Source organism: Lynx rufus, unplaced genomic scaffold, assembly GCF_022079265.1.
Source record: "Lynx rufus isolate CCGP_SWC_20201006 ecotype Redwood Valley unplaced genomic scaffold, mLynRuf1.p SCAF_6, whole genome shotgun sequence".
Lineage (NCBI taxonomy): Eukaryota > Metazoa > Chordata > Mammalia > Carnivora > Felidae > Lynx > Lynx rufus.
In genome coordinates, this window is record NW_025814878.1 from 10,220,652 (window position 1) to 10,244,377 (window position 23,726).

At 43.8% G+C, this 23,726-nt stretch overlaps 1 protein-coding gene across 1 annotated transcript in view; it reads right to left on the minus strand.

The window, feature by feature from the left end:
- The window catches only part of PLEKHG1 (pleckstrin homology and RhoGEF domain containing G1), a 99,928-nt gene extending 78,824 nt beyond the window's left edge, over nt 1-21,104 (minus strand). The window contains exon 1 of the mRNA XM_047102702.1: nt 20,584-21,104. Coding sequence (XP_046958658.1) covers nt 20,584-21,099 — 516 coding nt within the window. The 5' untranslated portion in view covers nt 21,100-21,104. The remainder of the gene's footprint in view (nt 1-20,583) is intronic.
- Between the last annotated feature and the right edge of the window lie 2,622 nt (nt 21,105-23,726).

Sequence of the window (23,726 nt, forward strand, 5' to 3'; positions counted from 1 at the left end):
AAATTAAATAAAGCCCAAAGGATTTTGTATATGGGCAAGAGAATAAAATAAAAGATCAGTAAAATAAATGTACGTTATTAGATCATCTGAAGTTTAACACCTCCTCACTGCTATTTACTACGATCAGTGGTCTTACGTTTATGTTCATCGCTACGCGCGGAGCTCACTGCTTTACGTGCATTGTCTTATTTAACCTTCACGGCAACCCCAGGAGGGGGGCCCGATTATTAGTCCCATTTTACTAGAAGTTTAGAAAATTTCAATTGTTTCCCAAGGTCCCACAGACAGTGAGCGACTCAGTCACATTCAAACTAGGATCAGCTGACTTACAGCCTGGGCAGTTGGAAACCCAGCACTACTGTTTCCAAGGCTTTCGTCCTTAATGCGGTCTCTTTAAACAGTGGGCGATGTTTGCTGTTGACTTCTTCTGGGGACTTGATGTGGTTTTGATTAGGTTTGAGGTAGGAGCCTACCAAAGACAACAACTCTCATTGACTTGGCGCCTACCGCGTTCCGGGATCGTCAGCACACTGTATCTGAATCAGTCTCAGTCCATTTACACGTCAAGCCTCCCTCCTTCATGTGCTCGTCAACACACATCCCGCACATGCTTTTCCAGCAGCCGAGCACGCTGGCTTTCAACCGTCTGGCATCTGACTTCCAACGCTGGCTCGCGCCTTCCTGTCTCATTCGGTTCACGAGTTCTCTTTCTTCCCTCTCAACTTGCGCCTGGCTTTCTACTCCTGCAAAACGTCCCCCCTTCCCTTTTCAGGCACAGGTCATTTCATTCCTCTTTATGCCCTGACTCTTCCGTAGCTCCCCCACAGGAACACTCTCCTCTACAAAACGGTCATGTGAGCCCTCACGAATGAATTCTTCCAGGCCTCCCAGTACCATGCTACTCTTAAGTACATTAAACAAACTTTACATGATGGGGAGCCTAGAAAGCAGAGCACTGAAAAACTATAGGACTGGTTGGGGCGCCTGGGTGGCTCTGCCGATCAAGCATCTGACTTCAGCTCAGGTCGTGGTCTCACAGCTCGCGGGTTTGAGCCTCACACATCAGGCTCTCTGCTGTCAGCACAGAGCCTGCTTTGGACCCTCTGTCTCCCCACCTCCCTTGCTCCTCCCTCTCTCTCTCAAAAATAAACATTAAAAAAAAAACCAAAACAGATACACAGTTTTGCCACATACACAGCACAGGTCACCGTATGCATAACCTAATCATATGTTAGACAATAATTAACTATATGACTTCTTTAATCAGTTGGAACACTTTCTAGTCTCTTTTACTGAGACAGGAACTATACTAGAGGTGATTCTCATAGCAACTGATCTGTATACAGTAGGTACTCAAGTAGCATTCACTTGATAGAGAAGAAACAAGGCCTAGGAGACAGAAAACCTAGTGTTGTTTGTGCTAATTTGCTTGGAGCTCCAACCCTGAAACAGTTTCCACTAGGCCTCAAGGCTGGAGCTACCTGGGCAATATCAAGTACGGAGAGGAAAAAGCTGGAAGACCTTAACTCAATGTCCCATCTACTGAGTCACACAGTTTAATAATGACCTCAGGGTCAAGCTGTTCTATTTGAAAACCGCAGTGCAGTGAGGCTGTGTATGTTAAAATAAAGAATCTACACATGGACTGATCTCTGTATGGGCAGTTTTTCAATGCGGATGAAGGTGATTATACTTTGGTGGCATTAGGTAATCCGCTGCTAAATATGGAGATGCCTATAGGCTAAACCCTTCCGTCCATTGTACCCAAAACAATGAGTGGCCCTAAGGACATATATTACTGCTTCTCTGGCTATACTCTTGTTGACCTCATCACGGTAAAATCTGAACCAGAAGTTACTTATTGACACAGAAACAGCTATGGGCTTGGAGATGTGCAGGGGGGCAGAGGGTAAAAAGGGGGTGCAGGTGGGCCACCGTGATGGGACATTCCGCAGAAACCTGACTTTCTCAGGCCTCCTGAATGGGGTACATCCGGAGATTTCCTTCTGTCATACTGGAGGCCTGGTCTCAATTCGTGCCCACAGAGTGACATGTGTGATGTAGGGAAAACTGTTCTCCTCTCCTACATCTAAGGCACACTGTCCATGGCCATGGCCATCTTGCTACTTAGAACTGAGAAGGAGGGAGGGAGACAGATCTTGTAGGATGAGATTTCCATAAGTGAACTTCCAAGAGATTGTATGGAATGAATTTCTACAGCAGCACTTTCACAGTCTGAACAGAGGTACGCTATGTGTTTTTTCTTGTAACAGATGCAGTTTCCATCTGCTGCAAACCTGCTTTCCCAAGAAGCAGATTTATAGGAGGACAGAGCAAGACGTGGGCGAAAGGGCAGAAGTTCCCTCGAAGGCCTCAGCTCAGGGGCTGCCTCTGGGTGTGGCCTCAGCTCCGGGGCTGCCTCTGGGTGCAGTGCGGTGGAAAGTGCAGGAACCACAAGCACGGGCAGCCTGGAGCTGGGAGCTGTACCTTGGATGGTTATTGGCCTTGTTGAGACCCCACCGCCTCAGCTTTGAGTAGGGGTAATGCGACAACGCAGGCCTTGGGGGTTAAACGATGAGGCCCATTCAGGGCGCCCAGCACGTGCGGCTGATGTATGGCCTTCCGTGTGCCCGCTTCCTCCTCAAGGAACTACCTTCACAGCTAAATTATAATAAAAACTGCCGCCGTCTTTCTCTGCCACAGGTATTCACAGTGCCACAGGAAGGCTGACGTCCTTGAGCAGCTTGCTATTAACCATCCTTTTTGGGACAGGGTCTGAAGATTGTTACGGGAGACGTATGCATACAAAGACCCCGGCCCTCTCGCTAAGCCCGCCTGGACAAGAAATCCTGCCTCTCCCACCTGTCTTGAAACTGATCCCTCCTCTCTCCCATCCCTGCCTTGGTCTTGGTTACCTTCCACGTGCCTACTGCATGGACATCCTAACCAATCCCTCCATGGGGCCCTCACCTCTCCAACTTTTGAGAATGAAGCCAATGCGGTCTTTCTAGAACTCAAATTTGATGTCTGCTTCCTGCATAAAATGACTTCCCGTAGCCTTCTGCATAGAGGGAGGTCCTTCAAGGCCTGCACCCCCGCCTACCTTTCTAGACTCTTTTATCCACTCTCCTGTGTTCCCCTCCTTCCCTTACCCCCAACACACAGGCATTCACTCCCGGTACTTTCAGGAATGCCCTCTGTCTGCTGGCTTCACTGTCTTTGCACACTCTATTTTCACTAGCAAGATGGCCCCTCCTACTGTCAATCCCAGGCTAAGATTCTTCCCAAGAATCCTGTTCTATCCTTTCTACCTCTTGGGGGTCAGATGCTCTCCTGAACATCCGCATTTATAATTCCACGATAAAAGAGGAGTGAGTCCTCAACAGACAGTCCGGTCAGAATGCCTTTGTAGTTCCTGCTTTCCCTCAAAACTGCTGTCAACAATTCGCAGGTGTGACCCCCTAGCTTTCCCAGCCCTGAAGGTTTGCGGAATGAGGGCGGTGAATTCTCTAGACCAAGTCTCTCTGTTAACCGGGCAAAGCCAAGCCGGGAAGGCAAGGGTTAAGGAGCCAGGCTGCACTCAAACTCCCTAAGGCTGAAGTTGTATTGAATTGTAACCCAACCCGGCATTCCTCTTCTGCCCCCTCCCCTCCCTTTGTCCCCGGCCGGCGATTTTTACCACGCAACCTCTTGAAGAGGCAATTCGTTTTCAACTCTCTCCCCACCCACCCAACTCCCCGCTAAGCACAAGAAAAGAAACGCTCCCCTCATCAAAAGTAGATTAACTCACACCCCTTTCTCTATCTGCATTTGCATGGGGAACACCCTTTACCAGGCTACAAACAGACCCCTGGGTTGCGTGATTTATCCACCGCTTTATGGAAAGCCAGACAAAGGCCGTGTCTTTTCAGCAATTCTGTATTTGCAGGCTGCCGCTCCGGGCCAGGGCTGGGGCGCCCCTCCCGACTCATCTCCCACTTAAAGCTTCTGAAAGGTTAACAGCATAACTTGAAGCCCCATTCTAAAAGTGAAGGAACACTTGTACCATTTCTTGTGGATCCAAGGAGGAAAAGAAAAGGTTAGGAGAAAATATTTTCAAGTGCAGTCTAAAGGAATGGCTTGTTCTGTCTCTTACACACACACACACACACACACACACACACACACACACACACTGCACAATGCCCTTTAGGCAGCTTGCAGAGAAAATTGAGGAGTAATTTCGCCTCAATGTGATTTTGATTTTGCTATTTGCCATTCGAGAAACCACAGATGTAGGCTGCAGCCTCTTTCTTTCAGGGGCCTACTTTAGGGAAGAAGGGTATCGAGCACAAGAATCAGTATGGATTCTTTTCTATTCGTTTAACAAAACAAGACTCTTAATATTTGGAACAAGCATTCCATTTTGCTTTGGGTTGCACGGATGCTCGAAATTTCTCATCATATCTCTATTATTTGCTTAATGCGTCCCCTCGCAGAGTAAGGATGACAGCATTTTTCACGAAGTGTTATCTCACCGTTGTGAATGGATCCGTTGTTGTCCAAGAATCTTAAGTATTAAAAGTTAATGGCAATTAATGAAATTCTGACATGTGCTCCAGCATGGATGAAACCTGGAAACACGCTAAGGGAAACAAATCAGACGCAGAAAGACGGACGTGGTTTAAATTCATAGCCAGAAAGTAGACTGGAGGTCACCAGGGGCCGGGGGCAGGGGCAAATGGGGAGTTATTGCTGAACGGATCCAGAATTTCTGTCTGGAGTGATCAGAAAGTTCTAGAAATGAGTAGCGGTAATGATGGCACATTATGAATGTGCTTAATGCCGTTGAATTGCACACTTAAAAATGGCTCACGTGGTAAATTTCATGTTATGGATATTTTGCAGCAGCGGAAAACACTGAAAAAGTCAATTATTCTAATCAGAAAATCACTTTGTTTACGAAGGCCAGGCATCAGATGATATAGTTTAGATGCTCTAACAAACATAAGGAAAATTTTTTCTTGCTATTCAGGCACATTACTAAAGACCCTGGTTATGCCCTGATTCACAAGTGAAATTCACCAGGGTCACGGAGGTGAGTTCTAGGTGGCCTTACATTAGTCCGTCTACTAAGGAGTTCTTTCCTCTGGCGCCTTAGTGCTGTCACATCCACCCCACCCCTCCCTTTGCTGTGGGTGAGGAGACCAAATAATTAAGCTTATTTTAAACATGTAGGGTAAATAGGCTCTTAGTGAGAGTTTGGAGCCTCTCCTGGGGTAAAGACACAGGAGTTACTGTTTGGCGTTTGAAATAATCTATTTTGGCTGCTCAAAGGACTTACTTATTTCCTGGTTACATTCTTGAGAGCTGAGGCTGGAAGAGATGAGATCTCCAGTCATCTTTAGATTTCAGCTTTTTGAATTAGATTCATTTATAGAGGATGAAGCTGAGGTCAGGCTGGTGGGTCACCCATGGGTGCACAGCTACAGACCCAGGGCCCAGGCCGACCTTCTGGCCGTGTTACATCGATCTCGGTTTGACCTAGCTCAAGCCAAGATTCTGAGAATAATTTCCTTCCACCGTTGCAGCCCTTTATATTGGAAATGAATCCCAGCTACCTGTAGGTATGTCAGGTAAACTACAAATCGCACCAAGATATAACATTTTTCTTTTTTTTTGACCTATCCTTTTTAGGTTGCACTAAAGTTAGATTTTTGGAAATAACCTCTTAACATAGATTACCAAACACAACAATCGATGACACTTCAAAACTTACCCGAAATGATTGGCTTTACCAAATAATACCAATTATATTAGAAATCACATAATAATAACTCTCACTTGAATGCTTACTATGTGTCTATCATTGTGCTAAGCATTTTGCATGGAAAGCCTTATTTTCACAACAACCCTATTATTCCCATTTCACAGGTGAAAAACCAGATGTAGAAAAGTTCAGTAACTTGTCCGAGATCACACAGGAAAGTGGAAGAGTCAGGATTTGGATTCAGTTCTCAGATTTTAGCTTCTCATCATTGTGTTGTCTTTCACAGGGGATTGGGTGGGGGGAGTGGTAATTTGTGCTGTCTTTAAATGTTGAGCTTTCCCTTCGTAACAATGGACAAAAAATGCCTTTAGGACTGTGGACCTCAACATCCATTGCTGTTTAGAATCTGGAGAGCTTTAGGAAAACCGAGGCCATCTCCAGGAAAATGGATTTCAATAGCCCAGGGTGTCGCTTGGGACAAGAAAAGTAACCCCTCCGCAGGTGATACAAAGTGCAACCTCTACTTTAGAAAATTCCCTATTTTTAAGCTGCTCCTCCTAACTAGATTTCCTACGTGATAGCTTTTAATTGCTCAAATAATAGCCCCTTTGAACCTGTTTATGAGGCTTACTATCCTTGGTCTAAATCTAGGTGATGACCACTTAATTGCGCATTCCTCATAAGGTATCTTTATTATGTTTTACTTTTTCTTATTTTTAAAGTAGGAGTTTTCGTCTGGTGAATCTTCTTACTAAAAGTAGTTTTTGAACATTCCAGATAAGTCGGAATATTAAGGAAATTTACACATTTAATCAGTAACCTGCTTTACCTGATTTTTTTATTTTTTATGTTTTTTTCCAAACTAGGACAGAAACTTCAAAGCGTGCTCCTGCTTCAGAATGGGAGTCGGGGAAAAAAGCGTTCCAGAGAACCAACCAGACTATTATCACATGTGGACTAGCCCAGACACACACTCTGGTCTTGGAGGAGACCCTCCAAAGCCTACCTGTATCTGTGCTGGGGGAAGAGGGCAATTTCACAGGTTACTTTAGGCTTGTCCCAAGAAGTTGCCAAGGAGGTGACTCTAACTGTGGCCACGTCCCCTCTGTGTCACCCCTCTGGTCAAGCCTAAACTATGGCCACGTCCCCTCTGTGTCACCCCTCTGGTCAAGCCTAAACTATGTGGTGGCTAGACACAGAAGGTGCAAACTTCTCACACATGTCCAGGTCAATTTTGCCCCGGCCAGTGGCCGAGATAGAGGAAACTGGGCAATAAAAGTGAGAGGTTTCCAGAAACGAATCGACAAGTGTGTGTGAATGTGAGAACTCTCCTTAGCTGGCATATAGGGGGCACCCGATACATCTGGGTTTTTCTCCAGTTGTTGCTAAATGGAATGGCTGGGAGACAGGACCCGGATGCAGTCCTGGCTCTTCCAAAACTTAGCATCAGGGCCTGGGTTTGAAGAGCTATCAGCTGTTGAGGGTTTGCGTGGTCCCAGCACTGCGCCAGGCGTCTTACAGGCATGCCTCATGTGATCTGCACAATGTCCCAGGAAGTACGCGATATGCTTTCATTTTAACATGAAGAGACTGCAGGTTATGGAAGTTCAGTAAGGGCTTGAGATCAAAGGTAGTGACAGCGAGGGATTTGCATCCAGCTGGAGAAATCACTTGCTTCTCTGAATCTCCATTTCCTCAACTATAAAAATGATGGGGTAGACCTAGATAATTCATTCAGCAGGTTTTTACAGATGGCCCAGTAAGTGTCAGATACGGGGAGGGTTAGGAATAGAAAACTTACCAACTCACCTCAACTCTTGCAGAATCTGTAGTCAGACCTCACAGAGTTATCTTCTCTGTAATTTTCTCTGTAATTTGGTGTGATTTTACTTAATCAAAAATCCCACACATTTGAAAACAGTCTAAGGGTCATCAGCAGATGGGTGATAAATGAAATGTCTATATAGACAATTATGTAACAAAAACGGAAGAAAATTCTGGCACATACTATATATAATAAAGATAAACCTTGAAGATATGATGCTAAATGAGATAAACAGTCACAGAGGGACCAATACTGTATGGTCCACTTATATGGGTACCTAGAGTGTCAAATTCATGGAGACAGAAAAGAGAATGGCAGTTGCCTGAGGCTGAGAGATGGGGGAATGGGGAGTTACTGTTGAAGGGGTACACAGTTTCAGTTGACAGGAAGGTTCTAGAGATGGATGGTGGTGATAGTTGCACAACAATGTAAATGTGCTCAATGCCATTGAACTCTACACTTAAAATGGTGAAAATGCTACATTTTAGGTATATTTTACCACGATTCCAAAAAGAGATTAAAAAAATTCTGTGAGAGGGGCACCTGAGTGGCTGAGTCGGGTAAGCGTCCGACTCTTGATTTCAGCTCAGGTCATGATCTTGTGGTTCGGGAGATTGAGCCCCGCATCAGGCTCTGCCGTGCAGACGGTGCAGAGCCTGCTTGAGATTCTCTCTCCCTCTCCCTCTGCCCCTCCTCTGCTTGGGCTCACTCTCGCTCTCTCTCGCCCCGCCCTTCTCCTGCTCAGAATAAATAAATTAACTTAAAAAAAATTCCACGAGTGCTACTGTGCAGAACAATGCTTATACCCCATAAGTGGCAGAGTAGTCTTGGTGGACAAAGGAGAAAGCCAAAACATGAATGACCGGAAAACGGTTAACTAAGTTATGCAGGCTGACAAGCTGTACATCGGCCCAAGCTACCTCTTCCTTTTCTAGGTATTTAAAAAAGGGTTCCACTAGGCGTTAGGCTTATCTCATGATCCAGGTAAATTCTTCTATGTGATTAGTTTCACAAGGTGCAAGCATCTTGGGACGACATTTCTAGCTGTGGTCGACTTCTCTCAAGTGAAGCTTGGTTTGTGGAGAACATCATTTCCCGAATTCTATAATTTTCTACCCACTCACTATAACTGAATATTCAAGATGGCACACATCCAAAAGGCAGCCTGATTCCAACCCAACTGAACAGGAACTGTTTTAGCAAATCTTCAATAGAATTTTGCCCACAGGCGGTCTTTGAAATATATGAGCACTTCTTCAGCAGACCAGTAATAATAGCTACTCAATCACTTGAGTTAACTCAAGTTTTTGAAATGCCTTTTCATTAACAATCAAAATGTTGCCTCAAATGAAAAGCCTAATAGGATGGGAAGGGACTTTTCGGTTGCAGGTATTTCTAAGTGCTTGGTCATGCAGAAGAAATGAAAGCACTCGGTTATGTCTGTGAAAAGGATAGTTTCTATTTTCTTCCCCTCCCCGCCAATTACATTGTAAGGCTGTACTTTCCTTTATTATGTTGTCTAGCTGTATCTGCGAGTGTAGGTGGAAAATATCATCTAATGTTAACATCAGAAATACGCTAATATTTACCCCTCAAATCTCCTTGGTGTACTAAGAGTTTCATCAACACCAACTGCTATAGTCTATGCAAGAACATTTGACCAAATTGTGCAAATCCTTTCAGTAAAAGAAAAAGTTCCTCCAACTATTTGTGGTTATAAGTAATCACGTTTGTTGGGTTGAGATTAGGGTTAAAAAAAAAATCTATTTTAGTTTCCAGAAACATGAATGAACTCTCAAACTGCTAAGAGAAACCGAAATCCTTTCAAACCATTTTTTCTTGAAAGGTGGAAACAAAAAGAGCCTTAAGGATATTTGTCTTGGTTTTTATTAGTCTCATTTAAGATAAATGGAAGACCGTGTTTTTTGACAACAGGAATACTGTTCTTGCTCTGAGCTAAGGGGTGGGGAGGCTTACTTGTAACAGGTCATAATAATTCAAAGAATAAGTACAGTCAGTTCTGCTATAACATTTATTTTAAACATGAATTTGTTCCCACATGATTAATATACAAGGGAACAATTTGAACTTAATTCAAATACCCTAACTTTGCCTTGGCTTATGCAGGATCTCATCCGTAAGAAACACTAGGTGGATGCAGAAAATTGTCCCCAGTTCCAGAGAGCAGCACAGGAAGACAAAAACACGTGCGCTCGCCTCGAATGCCTACCAGAGAACTCAGCCCACCCGCACGCATAGTATGTGCCACACTCATCCGTGTCGGGTGACTTCAAAAGAATCCCTTGGGGCACCTGGGCGCCTCAGTCGGTTAAGCGTCCGACTTCGGCTCAGGTCATGGTCTCGAGTGTTGTGACTTTGAGCCCCGCGTCGGGCTCTGGGCTGACAGCTCAGAGCCTGGAGTCTGCTGCGGATTCTGTGTCTCCTTCTCTCTCTGCCCCTCCCTCACTTGTGCTCTTTCTCTCTCTCTCTCTCAAAAATAAATAAATGTAAAAAAAAAAATAAATAAATATTAAAAATATTTTTCAAAATAACCCCTAAACTGCAATCCTGTAGATGGTTTCCTATTTTTTCTCTTTCCTCTTAGCCTATCTTGTATTTTCCCTCTCTGTTCTTGGTTCTTTTTCCTCTTTTATTGTTCTTTTTTCTGACTCTTTCTCTCCTGCTCCCTTTCTCTCTTCCTCTCGTATAGAGGGTGGCAGGTGTAGCAACCAGGGGGCTTCCATGAGCAACTTCAAGGTCAGGTTTACTAAGCAGGCATGTATTTCTTAACCATTGAACAAGTCTAAGTCTGTGTCTTCATTTTTCTCAGATTCCAATCTTTTTTTTAATGTATCACTGATGACGTTTTTGAGTGTTGTGCTCAAAACTCATTTTTCCTATAAGCCCTATTTCCCCCGCCCCCGTGATTTTGCACAGTGAGCGATTTTTAGGAATACGCATGTCATGTGTCGCGTTATGGCAGTAAAAGGAGTGGACTCTGGAGTGAAACTGGGTTTCAGTTTCAGCTCTACCGCTATCTGTCTATGTGGCCTCGGATAACTAACTTTACCCTTCGTCCATTTAATATTCTTGCGCTAAAACAGGGGTATTATACTAATACCCACGTGATGGGGCTGTGAGCGAGGATGGGGCTTAAGCCAGTGCCTGATATGTGGTAAGTACTCAAATATTACTCGCTGTTAGTGTTTATTTTTTAGCGTTTTTGTTGTTGTTATCCAGGCACATATTTAGAAAATTGACAAGTGTTAGGGTGCCTGGGTATCTCAGTCATTGAGTATCTGACTTCGGCTCAGGTCATGATCTCATGGTCCTTGAGTTCAAGTCCCATATTGGGTGAACATGAACGAGCCCTACTTTGGGTAAAACACGAGCCCCACTTCTCTCTCTCTCTCTCTCTCTCTCTCTGCCCCTTGCTCACTTGTGCTCTCTCTCTCTTTCTCTCTCTCTCTCAAAAAAAAAAAAAATTTACAAGTGTTAGATACATAGTATGTTTACAGCCGTTGGGAACCAGTGAGGTCACAAAGCTTAAGGTGTCACATTGGTGATGTCACGGTCTACCATGCTCCCAGGTGAATCTGATCAATATAGATATTTTTTTTTTTTTTTTAATTTTTTTTTTTCAACGTTTATTTTATTTTTGGGACAGAGAGAGACAGAGCATGAACGGGGGAGGGGCAGAGAGAGAGGGAGACACAGAATCGGAAACAGGCTCCAGGCTCCGAGCCATCAGCCCAGAGCCCGACGCGGGGCTCGAACTCACGGACCGCGAGATCGTGACCTGGCTGAAGTCGGACGCTTAACCGACTGCGCCACCCAGGCGCCCCAATATAGATATTTTAAATAATGTTCCTAAGTTTTGACTCAAGATCTAACCATAAAGAGGAGAACTGGTAGCAGGAAGTACACACGAGCTCTGGGGAACGGCCAACAGCTGCTTTTGTGTAGCAACTCCGCAAACTTTGACTCACTTTGCTTTTATAAAATGCCGTCCACCTTGAACAGTTTCACTGTTAATACCTTCTGACTGATCCCTAATGAACAGCACCTTCAAAATGGGCAAACTCATTAGGACTCGGAAAAAGTGACAACCCAGGTCTCGGTCTTCCCTCCCACGTTAAATTACAATGAGTTGAACAGATGAATGCTCAGAATCACCATATTGAAACTGAGGAGGACACAAATAAATGGAAAGGGATTCCACGCCCATGGATTGGAAGAATTAGTATCGCTAAAATGTCCATATTACCTAAAGCCATCTAGAGATTCGCGGCAATCCCTATCAAATGTCAGTGGCATTTTTCAGAGAACAAATGATTCTAAAATGGGTATGGGACCACAAAGGAGCCCAAATAGCCAAGTCAATCTTGAGAAAGAAAAATAAAAAGCCAGAGGTGTCACAAGGCCTGATTTCAAACCATATTACAAAATGACTGTAATCAAAACAGTATAGTATGGTAATCAAAACAGTCCGTAGACCCATGGAACAGAATACAGAACCCAGAAATAAAACCTACATATCTATGGTTAATTAACTTACACAAAAGGAAGCAAGAATATATAATAGGGGAAAAGACAGCCTCTGCAACTGACACTGTGGGAAAGAGTAGATAACCACATGCAAAAGAATGAAACAAGACCACCTTCTTATACCATATACAACAATTAGCTCAAAATGGATTAAAGACCTGAATGTAAGACTTAGAAGAAAACATAAATGATAAGCTCCTTGACATCAGTCTCGGTAATTTTTTTTTAAATCTGTCCCTTGAGATAAGGGCAACAAAAGCAAAAAAATGCAATAAAATAAAAACGCAAAACAAACACAAAAACAAAACCAAATGGAACCACATCAGACTAAAAAGCTTCTGGAAAGCAAAAGCAACCATTAACATAATGAAAAGGCAATGTACCGCGTGGGACAAATATTTGCAAAGGATATATCTAATAAGGGGTTAATATCGAAATATATAAGGAACTCATACAACTCAATAACACAGAGCCAAACAATCTGATAAAGAAATGGGCAGAGGATCTGAACAGACACATTTCAAAGAAGACATCCAGATGGCCAACAGGCACATGAAAAGATGCTCAACGTCACTAATCATCAGGGAAATGCAGATCAAAACCTCAATGAGGTATCACCCCATACTGGTCAGAATGGCTATTATCAAAAAGACAAGAAATAACAAGCATTGGCAAGGGTGTGGATAAAAGGGAACTCTCACACACAATGAGAACGCAAATTGGTGCAGCCGCGGTGGAAACCAGTATGGAGCTTCCCCCCCAAGTTACAAATAGAACTACCATATGATCCAGCAATTCCGCTCCTAGGTGTCTATCCAAAGAAAATGAAGACACTATTTGGTAAGATACCTACACCACGTTTATTGCAGCATTATTCACAATAGCCAAGATATGGAAACAACTGAACGAACACTGATAAATGAACGGGTGAAGAAGTGGTATACATACGCAATGAAACACTACTCAGCCACGAAAGAAGAGTGAGGTCTTGCCATTGGCGGACCTTGAGGGTATTAGACTACGTGAAATACGTCGGTCGGAGAAAGACAAATACCATGTGATGTCACTTTTACAAGTGGAATCTAAAAAAACAAACCAAACCAAACCAAATCGGACCAAGACTCACAGATACAGAGAACAGAGTGGTGGTTGCCAGAGGGGATGGGGTTCGGGGTGGGGTGCGAAATGGGTGAAGGGGATTAAGAGGTACAAACTTCCAGTTATGAAATGAATGATGAGGATGTAATAGACACCGCAGGGAATCCAGTCAATAATATTGTATTAACTTTGTATGATGCCAGATGGTAAATGCCCTTACTGTGGTGGTCAGGTCTCAATGTACACAAATGCCAAATCACTATGTTGTCCACACGAAACTAACAGAATATTGTGGGTCAATTATGCTTCGATAAAAAAGCAACGAAGTGGAAATAAAATCACCGTGTTCCCACCTTCTAAGTTGCTGTCATTGTCGAGGGGGCAAGAGAGGAGAAGGAGATAGGGTAGGGAGGGAGGGGGCATGAGAACAACGATAGCAACACAACGACAATCATAAAGAGATACGGAAATGAGTAGTCCAAGTGAGATCTGCTCATTACGTATAGCGATCAGATATGCTATTTGAGGAATAGCTTCTACACAAGCAGAAAACTATTTAATAGGGTTGCTTCTAAATTATCAGAGATCTTAAATGGTTTTAAGAAAGATCTCATTCAGTCATTATGATAAAAGCTCTTGGAGGGGAAAACAAATAGAGACATTCAAATAAAAGTACTCAATGCCACGTAAAAGAAAAAGTACATTAAATTGTGCCAAATCCCATAGTGTAAGTTCTTTATGAAATCCACCCACATAACAAGCCTTCATTAAAAACAATTCCAGCCAAGTCCTACACCCCAGCCTTGAACACATATTTCCCCCAGTATTGAAAAAAACTTTACGTGACCTCATAAAAAGTGTCGGCATAATAAATGTTATTTAGGCTGGAGGAAAAGTATTCAGTGAGGACATCTGCAAATAAAAAGGTACTAAAAGCCATGACAATTCACCTCTTCTCAATAGCCTTCTCCCTTGGTTCGAAACCTTTCTCCTCTTCTCCAGTGTCCTAAGCAGTCACGGCTGGCCCAGGGAATGTCTACACAGAATCCTGTTCTCGCGGCTAAGGGAAGAGAGTGGAAGAGCCACAAACCGCCCCTTCCCACACCAGTCTTGTTTCTCCAACAGGATCCATAGGAAGCCAGACTTCATCAGAAACCACAGCTAAATTGACAGTGTTGTCCTGGACAGGGCGGCCCTGGACAAAAGCTAACTCCGATTCCATTCTGAGTCTAAGTCTCTAAGCTAAGTCTCTAGACAGAGTAAATGGTGGACAGGCACTATAGACTCCCCAGGCCTGGTCAACAGGTTTCCTTCCTCTCTCCTTCCTCTCTCCTTCCTTCCTTCCTTCCTTCCTTCCTTCCTTCCTTCCTTCCTTCCCTTCCTTCCTTCCTCCTTTCCTTCCTTCCTTCCTTCCTTCCTTCCTTCCTTCCCTTCCTTCCTTTCCTTCCTTCCTCCCTTCCTTCCTCCTTTCCTTCCTTCCTTCCTCGCTTCCTTCCTTCCTCGCTTCCTTCCTTCCTCACTTCCTTTCCTTCCTTTCCTTCCTTTCCTTCCTTCCCTTCCTTCCTTCCTTCCTTCCTTCCTCCTTTCCTTCCTTCCTCCTTTCCTTCCTTCCTCCTTTCCTTCCTTCCTTCCTCCTTTCCTTCCTTCCTTCCTCCTTTCCTTCCTTCCTTTCCTTCCTTCCTCCTTTCCTTCCTTCCTCCTTTCCTTCCTTCCTTCCTCCTTTCCTTCCTTCCTTTCCTTCCTTCCTTCCTTCCTTCCTCCCTTCCTCCTTTCCTTCCTTCCTCCTTTCCTTCCTTCCTCCTTTCCTTCCTTCCTCCTTTCCTTCCTTCCTCCTTTCCTTCCTTCCTTGCTTCCTTCTCGCTCTCGCTCTCCCTCTCCCTCTGCACAGATTTGAGAGAAGGCTTGCTTCCTAAGTGCAAGAAGGTTATCCCTTCCAAATAAAGTGGTGTCTCCACTACTAAGAGCAACCTCTTTTCTAAGCTATGGTAATGCGCAGAGCATCTTTCAGTGTGTTTCACACCACCAAGCATGTGAAAACCTCCTTCTCTCCTCTACCTACCCTGACGCTGTCTACACTATCACTCACTAAAGGAAGAGTCTCTGTAGACTGAAACACACAAGAGCTGGGAGGTCGGGGATCAACGTTCTAATCCTTGTTCAGCCACAGCTTTTGAACAATGCTGAATGCTTTCCACAAAGCTATGCTTAAGGCTTCGGCTCTTTAAGTCTTAAACATTAAGGGTGTGATACTCACTTACTGGCTTTTTAACACAGTGGACAAGGGTGCTTGAAAAAAAAATGTAGCTCTCTAGGATAGGATAGAAAAAAATAAACTGATGTCACACTCAATATTTTACTCATTTTTTTCCACTAAATACGTATGTCCTCGATGGCCCCCAAGATGATATTATGTAGCATCTCTTATAGTTCAAAGGTGACATTCTGTAGTAGGGAATTCACTTCTAACTGGACAGCATTATGAACTATTTAAAAACTTTCCTAAAAGGTTAAAACAGGCCATAAACTGTATCTGGGGACAAATCTTATGAGGCTTTCAAAGGCTCTGCTATAGATCATTTAGGAAGATTAAAGAAACCCCCTCTACCTATGAGAGTTCCTTCTCAGTCATTGTAAGGCTCCATTAAACATGAAAAGAGGCCCTTACTGTCTACTTTCCAACTACAGATTTCTCTCCACAAATTGTATCAGTGGCTACTTTACTTTCAACTTTTAAAACTTGCTTTCTTGGGGCGCCTGGGTGGCGCAGTCGGTTAAGCGTCCGACTTCAGCCAGGTCACGATCTCGCGGTCCGTGAGTTCGAGCCCCGCGTCGGGCTCTGGGCTGATGGCTCAGAGCCTGGAGCCTGTTTCCGATTCTGTGTCTCCCTCTCTCTCTGCCCCTCCCCCGTTCATGCTCTGTCTCTCTCTGTCCCAAAAATAAATAAATGTTGAAAAAAAAAAATTAAAAAAAAAAAAAAACGCTTTCTTATTACCTTGTTTTACCTGTGAATGCTATTAGAAGCCATATATAGAAATGGAAAGTACAGCTCCATTGTTCTTTTGAGTCTGGATCTCATGTCCCTTTCTTTCCCTCTTTTTCTCTCTCAAATGTCAAGTGTACAAACTTAGATGACTAGGATGTCAGGCAAAGTAGCTGCGGTGGGGAGGGAGGGGCAGGGGGCTTGGAACGAAGGATCTGGGCAGGAATGCTAGAAAGAGAGGGCAACAGGAGTAAGTACAATGACATTTTTAAAAATTTCAGGAAGCAACTAGGGATTCAGAAATGGATTTCTAACTGGCACGGGAAAGGAAAAAGACCTATATATTTGGGATCAATACAATCGCTCTACATATGGGAAAGAAAGGCATATAACCTTTGCAATGTATAGCCAACATCTGGGAATTCTTTTACCTAAATAAGTTTGGAAGGATATCTTCTCCGAAATAAGCCACTCTGAGGATATTGGGGACCAGGCTAAACAGGTCAAAGTACATTGTGTTAATGTCTCTCTCTCTCTAAGATTTTTTAATTTTATTTTAAATATTTATTCTTGAGAGAGAGAGAAAAACAGAGTGTGAGTGGGGGAGGGGCAGAGAGAGAGAGAGAGGGAGACACAGAATTTGAAACTGGCTCCAGGCTCGGACCCTGTCAGCACAGAGCCCGATGTAGGGCTCGAACTCACAAACCGTGAGATCATGACCTAGGCCGAGGTCAGGCACTTAACTGACTGAAGCACCCAGGCGCCCCAAGATTGTATTTTTAAGCAACCTCTACACCCAACGTGGGGCGCGAACTCACAACCCCAAGATCAAGAGTTACATGCCCCACTGACTGAGCCAGCCAGGCGTCCCTGTGTGAATGTCTCTGAAATCTATGTGTATATCAACGATCTTTCACAAAAATGTTTCCATTTGTAAAAATCCTAAAACAAATCTAAACCTGAGCTGTGGGGATGATGTACGAATGTGGTATACAGATAAAATGTGCTATTTTACAGGGAAAAATGAGTAAGCCATTGAGGATGGCTGTCGAAACACATTAGTTAGACGGGAATCAGTAACGCAGAGTGTAGAAAGTCAGAAAGGTGCTTCTGCCTGGTTGAAAAGTGACTGACCCATATCTCTATAAATGTTTGGACTTTTCCTCCCCCCGGAAAGAATTCTTGTTTAGAAGGAGCCAAGTCACAAGCTCTGCCCCTTAGGTGTGGTGAGAACTTGTATTGGCAGGTGGTTAACGAGCGGCCCTTTTCCCATTTTAAAATTCTGCACGTGAAAAATTGAGGATTATTAGAGAAGCCGGCTACAGAATTATAACAAGAAGATAGAAATGGATCGAGGAAAACAGACTGACTCTGTACCTTAAAAGAATACCGATTTTCACAGTCTTTGTTGGGCAGAGATGCTGTAAGTGGGAAAAAAATTGGTTATTCTTCATTGAGGAAAGAACTAAATACAATGAGTTTAACCATGCAGTTAAACCGCTCTGTGAAAATTGTGATCTTGAGAAACAGAGGGAGTCACCTAGCAAAAGTATGTGAAGAGCAGGCCCTCATCTAAAGGGGGTCTGGCCTTTTCTAGGTGGAAAGGGCACAGAAGTGAAAGCGTTCTGGTGAATTCCAGAACAAAGCATCATTTACTTCTTCCTGTTTGGGTGCCTCCCACTTTGTCCGGGACTTTTCTTCCCCAAGTGCCCTTCCTCCCAGCATCCTTCTTCACCCTTCCCCTTCCCTAATTATGTGTTACCTCAGATTTTAGGTGGATTCACCGGAAACAATCCAACTGCATTCAGAACAATAATACTGGAATCACCGCTTAAAGGGTTTTTTTTCTCCCCCTCATTAAATTTCTGCTGCAGCAAACGGACCAATCTGTTCATTTTTGGGAAAGGCTTTAGGTAAGACACAGTATGGTTAAATGACGACCACTCTCACCCAGCAAATTTGGAGGAGGCCGGTGAGGATGACAGTCTCCTTTTTATTGACTGCTTACAAACTCTTCATGTATTTTCTCATTCTTCTACTAATGCTGGGTGGCGGGTAGATATTAGTCTTATTTTAGAGTTAATGAAACACAGGCACAAGCTCAGAGCCTCAAACAGGGGTTGGCAAACGACGGCCCCTGGATCAAGCCTGACCCTAAAGTTTTTCTGGAAAATCCAAACCCATTCGTTGACATAGTGCCTGTGGCAGCTTTCGAGCTACAATGGCAGAGCTGAGCAGTTGTGAGACCTTAGGGCCCAGAAAGCCTAATATTTACTATCTGGATCTTTATGGAAAAACTCCACCAAAGCCCAGTATAAAACATGGTTAATTCACTGATTTAAAAAAAAAAAAAAAGGCAAGAACATCTGGGCAGCTTGGAATAGAACTTTTACTGAAACTTTCTTAGAAAAAAATATTCTAGGGGCGCCTGGGTGGCTCAGGCAGTTACGCATCCAACTTCGGTTCAGGTCATGATCTTGCGGTTCAGGAGTTTGAGCCCCATGTGGGGCTCTGTGCTGACAGGTCAGAGCCTGGAGCCTGCTTTGGATCTGTGTCTCCCTCTCTCTGCCCCTCCCCTGCTCGTGTTCTGTCTCTCTCTCTCTCTCAAAAATAAACAAACATTAAAAATTAAAAAAAAATATTCTGTCTTCATCGGTCCTTTCGTGTTCAGATCTTACCTATCTCCTCTCACTAAAGTTTATCAACCAGTCTCAGAAAAAATAACAGTGTTCCTGGAACACCAGTGCGGTAACTACTGGTTTCTTTCCTGGTGTGTGAATTTTGATCAGGTGAAAAGATTTCCAAGAAAGAAAAGAAAAAGGACAGACCAAAGAAAGCTTCAACAGCCATGACTTTCCCGAGAGGTTGCAAAATTTTTGGCAATTTCACAGGTATTTCTTCTCAAGTACAAATGACATCATTGCTGAAATTAAAAAGGAAATTGGCCTGGTGTATTCTACATTTGGTATCACATATTGTTTTGGTTGAGCATCAATTGATTTTTCTATTTTTACCGGGAAGTTATGTCATAACTATTTTTAGTAGACAGGGTCTGGTTCTGTCATTTATGGAACTCAACACACAATTATGCCTCAGAATTTTCTTCTAAAGCTCTAAGAATGCATATATTCGGGGCAGAATGTGCTCCTCAGCAAATATTCTCCTATAGTCCGAAACATTTTAGATTAAAAAGTCTAAAACAGGAAGTGGGTATTAGCAAAGGAAAGAACTTGGTATATTACCAGGAAGGAAAGTGGCTATAGCTTTATGACATAAATTTGCCTTGGAAATATTAATATTTTTAATCATCAACTGACAGTGAGTTAACATCTGTGCTGCTCTGGTAATTTTTACTTTATCCTTAAACACCTATCTATAAATCGGGGCACCTGGATGGCTCAGGTGGCTACGCGTCTGACTTCGGCTCAGGTCATGATCTCATAGTTCATGAGTTTGAGCCCCACATTGGGTTCTGCACTGACGGTGCAGAGCCTGCTTCGGATTCTCCGTCTCCTTCTCTTTGGCCCTCCTCTGCTCGCACACACACACACACACACACACACTCTCTCTCTCAAAAATAAACATTTAAAAAAAATTAACAAGAAAAGAAAAAAAAACGATCTATAAGTCAAAGTCAATTAATAACTCAATCTCCAGAGTACATGGTTTGGCCCATAAAGCTGAGCTCAATTCACACGGAGCCAAAGAATTCAAGCAAACTTGTTTGTAATAAAAGTGACCAGAAAGTAAATGCCTGAGACAAGATAAAGCCCACGGTTTTTCCCTTCCCTCTACCCCCTTCCCCCAACACCAGCCAATAGAGAATAGCATCGAACGGAGACTCCCAAGCTCGCCCGAATCTCTTGGGGATCTTCCACAATCTCTCTGCCTGGGCCATACCCCAGGCTCGTGAAATCACAGTCTCTGGAGGCGGGATACGGGGATCAGTCCGGTCTGGGAAGCTCCCAGACACCAGTAGATAATTGTGATTAAGGTGCAGATAGCCTGAAGGACTCAGTCAGACTACCCCAGACATCTGCAGGTCGGGGCACTTAAAGTGCTCTGGCACCTGGGAAGCACTTGGAGCTCTTTGGTGTAGGAGTTACTACCATAATGTATTGGGGGGGGGGTGCACCGGTCCCAGCAGTGTTGCTTCTAACACATCATTAGCGCGTTAATGCAAATTATCAAGAGGATTTTAACACAATGCGTATGGCCTTCGGGTTCCTCTTAAGTTACGATCGGTTGGAACATTCACCCTACTTCTGCATCTTGGGAGACAACGCATCTCTGATACCTGGCTTTGCTCTTTATTTTGCAAGCAGATTTCTCCTGCGTGACCAACTTTGAAAGACCAAAACCGAAGGAAAAACTGCGCCTTACCTCCACGATGCTTTTCAAGTCTTGCACGTAAGTCCTTTCGGTCTCCAGAATTTCCTGGACAACCCTATCCACATAGAGGAGCTTGGGGCTGGTGGCCGACTCCGCACCCGGCTGGGTCGCCCCGTTGGCCTCCATTCTGCGCTGGGCCCGGGGCTGCCCTTCGTCGCCCTCGTCGGCGTTCTGTTGCCCGGCGGCGCCGTCCCTCTGCAACTCGCCGCTGGAAAACGGCCTGGCCGGAATCAGCTCCAGTTTTATGGCCCCGGCTTCCTTATCTTGGTGAAACAAGCCCAAGTGGCTGTTCGAAACTAAGGTCATTCTGCTGCCGAAGGAGCCATGGCTGTCCCTGGAAGAGGCGGAGGACGACGTGGAGCCGAAGCTGACGGGGCGGTCACTGTCGGAGAGCTCCATGGCCTTCAGTTCCTGGGAGCGGGGATGCCTGGCTATGGTCTTGGGATCTGGAATTTCTGCTACAGCTGATGGCACTTCAAGACCTAACTGGTGCACATCTACAGTCATTGGGGGCGGGAAGGAAAGAACAAAAGAAAGAAAAAGGACAAGGTGAGCACGTATTTTAAAATTGTATCAAACAAGGTTTAAAGACGGTTAAAGCCTCGCCCAAATGTATACACGGTCAGAAGTAGAAAGGTGGTGAATTCGTTATAGAAGGAAATGCAAAGGCGCCCTTGGGCGGTTGAGTTGCAAAGTTTGAGTTTCTAAAGCATCAGCTGGGAGCAGGTGAGAAATGCAGAGTCTGGGGCACGACCTCTGCATTTTAACAAGATGCCAATGCCACTGGCGTACGCAGGAAAGCTCGAGAAGCACTGCATCCACCGCCGCAAAGTGGGATCACCTGGAACAACTCGTACAAGCGGATTCGCCCAGATTTACTAAATTAAAGGCTCCGCGGTCAGGGCATAGGGACTCTATAGCTTTAACAAGCATCACAAGGGATTCTTACTTCAAACACACCCTCCATGATCCTTATGGAATTTTATGCAACACTGTTCTACGTTTTCAGTATTGCACTCTAATTCCACAACAGTTTAAGCCACCTTCCTGCAGTCATCACTATGTAACAGATGCTGACAATTTTACATTTTACTTGGAGACAGCATGAAAGAAAAAATGTTGTGTGGATAAGCCTTTTCTAATACTGGGCAAGGAAAGCCAAAATATTAAGACCCATACCTTCTCTCAAACTTCCTCTCTCAACACGACATTTCCCTCAATCTCTACTTGAAAGTTGACATCGTAATTGGGGTGTATATGAAGTTATGCTATGACAGAGTATATATTTTTTTTAATTTTTTTTTTTAACGTTTATTTATTTTGGGGACAGAGAGAGACAGAGCATGAACGGGGGAGGGGCAGAGAGAGAGGGAGACACAGAATCGGAAGCAGGCTCCAGGCTCTGAGCCATCAGCCCAGAGCCTGACGCGGGGCTCGAACTCACGGACCGCGAGATCGTGACCTGAGCTGAAGTGGGACGCTTAACCGACTGAGCCACCCAGGCGCCCCCAGAGTATATTTGATTAACTACAACACCCCCCCCCCCAAAGTTAGATAACAGGGCAGTGTAAATATACAATTAAGTAATATAGAAACTCGGTTATGAGAAAAATTATGCATTTTTAAAGGAATGGGGCTGTTAATGTTTAGAAGACGTCATTAAGAAGAGACTATCTAATGGCAAAGTCAAAGGTCATTTAATATATGTAGCATTTAAATCTTGAGGCCCTACACAAAATTGAAACTCACAGAAGATATTTTGGGGAAACACACAAAGTTCCAATCTTCTTTGTTTGCAAGAAGGCAGGACGAACACTGTTTCCCCCTAATGAGATCCCAAGTTTACAGAACAATATACCTTGCAATAAAGAGCATGCTGAATGAAGACATTTGCTTCATTTTGGCAGGTGACCTTACCAGCAGAATCCATGTGCATGGGTTTTGTTAGAAAACATATGAGTGCAACCTATGTTTAGAAGGTTGTAACAAGACACACATACATTAATAAGAAGGATCTAGATTAATAATCATTTTTTAAAAGGAACGTGAATTTGGTTTGACTCTATAACAAAGACTGTCAAACAGCTGGTAGCAATATTTCTAGAATATAAAGAATCCCATCAACTCTGTACCCTTCAATATCCCGAGTTTTTCTAGATAGTTTATATTTACAGCAAATATCAGTGCCAACGTGTAATGCGAATATTATAAATATAAAATAAAAGAACTAAATTGGGTCAACAAGAAGAAATGGTAAGAAATGTGTAGGAAATGAGTAATTTATCAGCATAACCACTACCACATGGTATAAACTTGCCACAAATTTTTAAAGCTTTTGCAATATTCTTTCTGCTTGTTCTAGGACAACTTTATGGCCTATAAAACATGGATTGGTTATGGTAGTTAAAATGCACTTGCCCTAAAAAGCCTGATCCAACTTGAGTGTGGCAAAAATCCAAGAATCAGCCAGGCATTTAGGTGTGCTTACAGCAAAGGGCACTAGCCCACATTTGGGACTGGTGCTAATAACGTCCTGGGCAGTTGGAAGTAGAAGCAGACTCATCAAGGTTTTCTTCCCCTTATGATGGCAGCCATCGTAATCATATGATTAACCATAATCATAACCATGAGGTTGATCTCACTTTAAAAATGGGCACTAACTTGGGAAGTAGTGTATATGATTATTCTTTAAGGTCCCAAGGGTCCAATGAGGCAACAATGATTTCGTACCAGAAATAAGCTGGATATACTGTATATGTAAGCCAGGGCATCTGGAAAAGTCCAGATCAACCTAGTCTCCATAACTGGACACACCTTCCCTCCGGTATAGAAAACTACATTGAACAGTTCTGGAACTCTTGGCAACTATCCATTATCAGTATTGGTGAAAATGAACACAATAGAGACTCACTTCTTACTCTGATGCGCCAATACCGGGACTGAGGGATTAAAGGGGAACAAAAGTGGCCAGATGCTTCAGAGGAGTCCATGCTGGGCTGCTAGGGACGACAGTGCCTTTAACTCTTTCAAAGATAGGGAAACTCGGGTCAACAGGTCCCTTCGTGGATACATCTTTTTTTTTTATGTTTATTATTTATTTTTGAGAGAGAGACAGAGACAGAGACAGAGCGTGA